Raw genomic sequence first — 8,326 nt, forward strand, 5'->3', positions numbered from 1 at the left:
TAAAAAATAATAAATTAAAATAAAATAAAAAATAATTTCGTTATTTGTAATAAAACCATTTAACTGAAATAAAACAAAACAGCTAGTTGACAAAGCAACATTTGTCGTTATTATTTAGTTTTAATTGATGCACTAAAATGACTAAAACTATGACTGAAATAAAATATATATATAATAACTTTATAGACATATTTCGAAAAATTACAACAAAATCACAAAAACTTTAAACAAAATTGAAATAAAAACATTCAAAATATGAATAAAAACTACAATAGATAAGCTACTAAAATAACACTGATTTGTCTAATCGAGCTTGAAGCTTGAAATATATAAATAAATGTACAAATCTTAAATCAGAGTTAAATCACAAAATATGAACACAACAAAGCAATTTTATTCACCTTTCAATAATAAAAAATATGTTCGAAATAAAGTCACAATGTTTGAGTTTGTCAATTGTTCTGTATAGTTAGACGTTTTCCCCTTGCTTTTAATTGTAGAATAGAATAGAATAGAATAGAATAGAATAGAATAGAATAGAATAGAATAGAATAGAATAGAATAGAATAGAATAGACATTCTTGGTTGAACAATCGTTGAAATGACTCCGGTCCATGTTCCAGTCCAGTATGATGGTCTGATCCATTCCACATTTTACCTCCAATCTCCCTGTTGTGTGACGCGAGGCTGAGCTCTGTTTTTAGAGGCACACCACACAGATGTAGTGTTTGAAAGTGTTATGAAATGTGTCTGAAAATGGTTTGTGTCGAAATGAGAATGGACTAGGCAGCAGCATGAATATGAGTGTGAAAAGCCTCCGCTGTGTGTCGAGAGGATGGAGGTGCTTCTCCTCCAGGCAGGGAGGCGCGATGAACGTGTTTGACAGGAGCATGAAGCGCAAGCAGAAAGAATGGGCATCATCTTTACTGGACAGCGGCAAATACGATTACCTTCGAGACGAGGTGAGATAGATGGGTTTCTGATACCTGCGTTTGTTGCTACGAGAAGTCAAAACGGTGTGTGTGAACTTCTGCTTTCATGGATTGTGTTTGCAGGTGGCGAGCAGAGTGGCAGACAGAGTTTACGACGTCTCAAGGTCACTGTCCACTCATTATTAAACGCATGTTAAAGTGATAGTTCACCCAAAAATAAAAATTTTGTCATCACTTACTAATTTAGTGTCGATACCTCATGTTGTTCCAACCCTGCATGAAGTTCCTTCTTCTGCTGAACACAGAAGAAGATATTTTGAATAATTTTGGCAACCAAACAGTTGATGGGCATCATTGACAGTATTGTTTCCGATACTATTGAAGAGTCAATTGGTTCTAGAAGAAAGAAACTTAAAGGAAACAGTTCAGCCAAAAATGAAAAATTCAGACATTTTTAATGTAATGTTGTTAGACCCGTTTGCCTTTATTCTGTTTTGTGGGATAGAAAAGGAGATATTGAGCAGAATGTCCGATCGGCTGTTTACCGCACAATAGCAGTGGATGGGGACTGGGGTGGTTGACCTCCAAAAAAAAAAGCACCATGAAAGTGCTCCATAATAGTGCTATATTTCCAGTCTAATGAAGTCATACGATAGCTTTGGTTAATGAACAGTTAAATCCATTTTTTATTTCATTTTGGGGGTTTCAAGAAATCCAGTCCCCATCCACTTTCATTGCAACAACAATGTCTAATTCAGTGTTAAAGGATTAGTTCACTTTTAAAAAAACTTTTGCTGATAATTTACTCACCCCAATGTCATCCAAGATGTCCATGTCTTTCTTTCTTCAGTTGAAAAGAAATTAAGGTTTTTGATGAAAACATTTCTCCATATAATGGACTTCAATGGGCCCGAAACGGTTCAAGATCCAAATGACAGTTTCAGTGCCGCTTCAACGGGCTTTAAACGATACCAGACGATGAATACGGGTCTTATCTAGCGAAACGCTCGGTCATTTCAAAAATAAATAAAAAAAGTTTACGTTTTATAAGCACAAATGCTCGCCTTGCTCTGTTCTGTGATGCGCGTTCGTGACGTCACGTAATACGCAATTACGTTGAAAAGGGTGAGTAAGGTATCAGCAAAAGTTTTTTTAACAGTGAACTAATCCTTTAACCAGAACAGATGTAGTCATGTGGGTTTTGAATAACATGAGGGTGAGAAAATAATAACAAAAAAATGTATGTTTGTTTTATCCCCTAAATGTCATTGCAGGACTTTCCCTCTGGCTTTGGATGTAGGATGTGGGAAGAGTCACATCGCAGAGCATTTGAGTAAGGTAGAACTGCTCCTAATGTTACAGTGAAGGGCATTGTTAAAGGAAAATTAAGATTTGTCATAATTTACTTAATTTTTTTTTTTACATTACTCTTTTCATGCAAAATTCTGTCATGAAACTCGGCACAGTCTAATAGATCCTTAACCATAGACTGTAAAAAAAGTTGGACGACGCCCCTTCGCTCTTTTCCATTGGTGAGAACTGAAGCCGCCAGTGTCCCGATATGGCGCTGACATCTTGGGACTTGAGTCTGCGCAGTGGCGATCTCGGGTCCAGACCTGAGCAGGAAGTAAAGCCGCGAAATCAACGCCCCGCCCTCACTCTCGCAGAATGCACTCTCCAAGTGGCCCATGTCTGCTCCGTTCCTCCGTTCTCCAATTTTGATGTCTGTTGGTTGCAGTACGACAAGAGGCTTGTTAAAATAAAGTAAATACAATCTCCTCAGTCCTCCGAAGATCCCGAAAAAAAGTCAGTTGGAAGCCAGTGACTACTTCGCTCAGAGAACCTGTCAATCACAGCTGTCAGTCATGACGTTACACCACCGTTTTTATAGCATCACGTAACTAACTAAAAACAAACTTATTTTAAAAACAGACACTTGAACTTACATCAGCGCGATTAAAAACGACTGCAAATGACAGAAACCACCTTTGGAAAAAATATATTTGAGGTTTAATTTAATCGTTTAGTTGGTCTCACATCCAGTTGAATAACACGGGGAGGCGGGGTTTATGACCTATACTAGGACCAGCCACCGGGGGGGGGGGGGGGGGGTTGAGTAAAGCTATCGATACGCTTTGGCTTCACTTTTCAGGGCTTGTGCGGCACGCTTGTCCTTAACTCAACCTGCTTGCAATCACATCATTCTCTATAGGGCACAGCTGATTGGTTCCTGCTGTATCAGTAGCCAATGAGCTCGCTGCTCAACATTCAAACAGTTTGCAGAGCGCTTTCAGAAACCCTCCACCTTCGCCAGCTCCACCTGTAAAGATCTGCTGTGGGTAATTCATGTGTGCTATATTGTACAGCAGCATAACAGAGCTATTTCACCAAGACCAAATATATCAACATTAGCATGTCCATTACCATCCTAAACACTGCAGAAATATAATGAAACTAGGGCTGTGCTATATTGGTTTTGAGACACTAGCAGCTTGACATTCCCTCATTATGTATTTTTAATTGCATGGAAAAGAGCAGCGTGAGCATTCTTTACAACATCTCCTTTTGTGTTCTTAAAACGAAAGTCATACAGGTTTGGAACGACATGAAGACAAGTAAATGATTCCTTTCTGTGTTTCAATCCAATTGTGACGCTGATTCTCTCTCTTCTCAGGAGGTTGTTGAACGTCTCTTCTTAACAGACGTCTCGGACTCTTCCCTGGTGAGAGATTGCACACCTCTTTATTTCATTGATATGCAGTTGGAACTTCTTGTGTAACCCGTGATTCTAACGTTAAAACTTTTCGGGTCAGTAAGATTTAAAAAAAAAAAACAACTATTCGGCAAGCACACATTAAGTTGATCAAAAGTGACAGTAAAGACATTTATAATGTTACAAAAGATTTCTATTTCAAATAAATGCTTTTCTTTTGAACTTTCTCTTCATCAAAGAATCCTGAAAACATATATCTCGGTTTCCTCACAAATATGAAGCAGCACAACTGTTTTCTACATTTATAATAATCAGAAATGTTTCCTGAGCTGCAAATCATCATGATTTCTGAAGGATCATGTGACACTGAAGAGCGAACACTTAACATTCAGCTTTGATCACAGGAATAAATTACATTATAAAATGTATTCAAATAGACAACAGTTATTTTCAATTGTAATAATATTTCACAATATTACTGTATTTTTGGTCAAATAAATGCTGCCTTAGTGAGCAGAAGAGACTTCTTTCAAAAACATGACAATTTTCTTTATTTTTAACTTTTCAACACATACATTTACTCGAACCTTCTTCCTCCTCCTTGTTTTTCAGAGGAACAGGAGGGCATGTGAGATTCCCACTCACTGTGTTGTGGCAGAGGAGGAGTTCCTGCCCTTTAAAGAAAACACATTTGACCTAGTGCTCAGCAGCCTGAGGTACTGTACCACCCCAGTGCATGATGGGAAATGTAAAGATTGACTCTAATTTATAAACCCGTATTCGTCTCCTCAGTCTGCACTGGATCAACGACCTTCCTGGAGCTTTGAGACAGGTATGAGGATCTAGGCAAGTGTGCGTTCCTGTGGTGCGTAAGTAATAAACAAACCGAATTTCCCTCTTTTTGTCGTTCAGATCCACCATGTGTTGAAGCCAGATGGCGTGTTCATTGGAGCGATGGTTGGCGGTGAGACGCTCTACGAGCTGCGCTGTTCTCTGCAGTTAGCCGAGCTGGAGAGGGAGGGCGGGTTTGCGCCCCATATCTCACCCTACACAGCCGTCACTGACCTGGGCAACCTGCTGGGACAGGCCCGCTTCAACATGCTCACTGTGGTACGAGTACTCAAGTACATCTCAATTCAAAGATTCAGCGTCAGTAGTGGCCAAAAGTGAGGTCTGACATCTTCACCCTTCATTAAAATGTTATTAAAAACGTGTTAAAGGGGTGGTTGATTATGATTTCACTTTTTTAACTTCAGTTAGTGTGTAATGTTGCTGTTTGAGCATAAACAACATCTGCAGAGTTACGACGCTCAACGTTCAAAGCAAAGGGAGATATTTTATTTTAAAGAAATCATTCAACAAACGGCTGGTAGGGACTACAATATATTCCTTCCGGGTTAGTGACATCACCAACCCTAAAATTTACATAAACCCCGCCCCCTGAACACGATTTATAGATTATCAAGACAGAATATGCTAATCAATGACTAGAAGATAACTACACATCAGCTACATAAATTCATCAACTAACCGTTCATTAATGTTGTCTACATGTTGTCTCTTCTTGAGTCTCTCCATCATTGTCTGAATCCGGTTTGAACATAAAAGGCTAAAAGTTAGTGAAATTTTCAGTGCATGTGTGTGTGAGGTAAAAGGACACGAGCTCTTGAAGCTCCGCCCCCTGTGCCGGGAGCAGCAGCTCATTTGCATTTAAAGGGACGGGGCGTTTTTGCTCACCCTCAAAAAGTGACAATTTGAACATGCTATATAAAAATATCTGTGGGGTATTTTGAGCTAAAACTTCACATACACACTCTGGAGCAATCAAATACTTATTATACATCTTGTGAAAAGGGCATTATACCATTACACCCACAGCTTTTCTGTAGTCGTTTTATTTTGAGTCATGCAAGTAGCTAGTTTGCCTTTTTTGCCAAATAACTTTGTCAAAACCAAGTTTAGTGTTTTATTCTTCCCTCATATTTAAAAATCAGAAAGATTATCCTCATATTTTGTTGGTTTATTCAAATTGCACGGTAAAAAAAAAATATATACCCTCCGGACATCTCTTTTGGCCACTATAGTACATAATCCACAGTCACTGTTTATATATTGCATTTTAAGGGATCTGTTTGATTTGAATTATGAGTGATAATATTGAGGCCCATTATTGTATTGTAATGCAGGACATTGATGAAGTTCAGGTCCATTACCCTGGTATGCTGGAGGTCATGAGTGATTTACAAGGTAAACTCTGCGTCTTATATAAAGTTGGTGATTTGTTGTAAAAATTTACGGAGAATGTGTTCATGGTTTATTCATCCACTTCAGGTATGGGTGAGAGCAACTGTGCGTGGAACAGGAAGTCACTCCTGCAAAGAGACACTATGCTGGCGGCCGCTGCCATTTATAAAGGTGAGACCGCAAGCCGTGAACTGCACCGAACGCATGGAGGATTCACTCAAATGTAACTATAGCTATGTTTCCATCCACCTATTGTTATGCAAGTTTTGGGATATCGCATAAAAACGCTGGACGGAAAGTTTGGAAACGAAAAATAAATTGTAAGAATGCGCATCAAAAAAACATATGCTCTCAATTGAGGCGTTTCTTTATTACAGATATTTCCCTCCAGTTTCCACGGAAGTGACGATTTTGTTCTCTTGATAACATGGGATGGAAACTGTGCTTTATTCGCAAATTTTATACGATATTCCAATCCTGCGCACAAGTTAAATTTGCATCTTTGGATGGAAAAGCAACTAATATTATGTAATAATAAAAAATGTAATTATTTATATTATATAAAATATATATTTTTAAAACCTGGAGGACTCTAAAAATGCACAAAAAAATAATCAAAGCCAAAAATCTGAACAAATTGTTTCAAATTTTAGGTTGATATCTTTTATCACGTTTTTTAGTATTGGAAGTTTGGCAGATTTTAAAATTAATTGAACCTCTAAGAAACACAAGAAGTTCACGTATGTGCATTATAGCTCGCTGCCAAGTCACAAATGGTGAATCTATTATTATTTTTCTTTATATTCAAAACATTTTCAGACCTTTTTTTTTTTTTAAAACAATTGAATGGATGCTATCTTTTGAACTCTTGGCATGAAAACACACTGAGGTTTCTTCCATTCTTTCATGATCATTTTTCATGTTCATCACTATTTCAAAATAAAGGTCTGAGCACGCCTTAGGAGTATGGAAATATTCTTGTTGCAAATTGATAAATTACGGCTCCTCTGTAATTTCTTTTGAAAATCAGTCACCAAATATGTAAACTAGAGATTGTAAGCTTTCAAATGATGGTTTAGTATAGGATATTACCGTTTTAAATATGTAATGGCTGTGGGCCCGCCGGTGATATGCTAATATAAGGGGTTAAATTAACATTGTAATGACAATTTAAATGTCCATAGTATTTATTTTATTATATATTTATTATGTTAACACTTATAATTCTATGTAGAATAGTGTCTTTCAACCAGGAGGCAAACAAATTGATGAATTAAAACGATTTAAAATAAGATAAAACAATGTTTTTTTAAAACAAAAAGCCAAAATGGGTAAAAATCAGGATGTAAGACGTAATCATGTAATTCTCATGATTTTGGGCAACCTATGAGGACATTTTTTAAATGTGTGATTTATAGACCAGGAAAAGTTTAAGTAATTTATAATGAATATAATTTATATTTGCATTTTTATATACATTTTATCGGATAGAAAATTGACATTTAATCAAGTAATGTAGATTCATAGATAATAAAAAGTGTAATCTATGAAGAACATTCGGTTATTGGAATTACGGAATTTTAATTATTTATAATTAGGTTTAGTTATATTATATTGCCACTCCTAAAGAAAATTAGCAGTTTTGTCATTATAGCAGAAGTATCTTGGAGCTTCAGATATTGTCTTTTCCAGTGGATTCAATAAGGTTAGGATTTAACTGATTTTGAACGCTAAATGATTTTCTTTAGCTAAATGAGATTGATGACCCCAGATATCGTGTAATTTCTTTTAGAGATGTACGGCAGTGAAGACGGCTCAGTTCCAGCCACGTTTCAGATCCTCTACATGATTGGCTGGAAGCCTCATGATTCTCAGGTCTGTTTGCATTTTCATTGGTCGGAATGGAACAAACAGCCAATCACATTCCTCCGAAAGTGGAACTGTAGTCAAGAATCTGATTTTGCCATCTTGTGATGAATTTACAGGCGAAACCAGCAAAACGGGGTTCGGCGGATGTCTCGTTCGCGGATTTATCAGGAATAGACAGACTTCAGACCGACCACCAGAAAACCAATGACAAGTCCTAGGAGTCAAGTTTTATCCCTCAAATCAACTTGCGTGCTTTGAAGGATCTACTTTACTTATATGAACATGATTACACTGAAATGTTGCCATCAAAGCTTGTTTGACAAATGTACTCAGACATAAATAAACCATGAATTAAACAGTTTGCCTTACTCTCTAAAACCGAGTTACCAAATCATGTTACTCACAAATGATTACATTCAGTTTCAGAAATAAAAAAGCAAATGAAAATATTGTTTTAAAAATGTATACATCTTACACTCAACTAGCTCAAGAACATCCTAACGGCTAATATAGCAGTACTATTCCTTTCCTCCGGACATCATGAGAACAAGCTTCTCTGTACAGATCA

At 37.0% G+C, this 8,326-nt stretch overlaps 1 protein-coding gene across 1 annotated transcript; it reads left to right on the top strand.

Moving 5' to 3' along the window:
- The first annotated feature begins 598 nt into the window (after positions 1-598).
- ndufaf5 (NADH:ubiquinone oxidoreductase complex assembly factor 5) lies at positions 599-8,008 on the top strand. Its single transcript, XM_079614827.1, has 11 exons — positions 599-962; positions 1,056-1,096; positions 2,207-2,270; positions 3,607-3,654; positions 4,258-4,361; positions 4,438-4,477; positions 4,558-4,755; positions 5,832-5,892; positions 5,977-6,060; positions 7,682-7,764; positions 7,875-8,008. The coding sequence occupies exons 1-11, from the start codon at positions 795-797 to the stop codon at positions 7,974-7,976; spliced, it is 993 nt and encodes a 330-aa protein (XP_079470953.1). The 5' UTR covers positions 599-794; the 3' UTR covers positions 7,977-8,008.
- The last annotated feature ends 318 nt before the right edge of the window (positions 8,009-8,326 follow it).

Source organism: Phoxinus phoxinus, assembly GCF_949152265.1.
Source record: "Phoxinus phoxinus genome assembly, chromosome: 6".
NCBI lineage: Eukaryota > Metazoa > Chordata > Actinopteri > Cypriniformes > Leuciscidae > Phoxinus > Phoxinus phoxinus.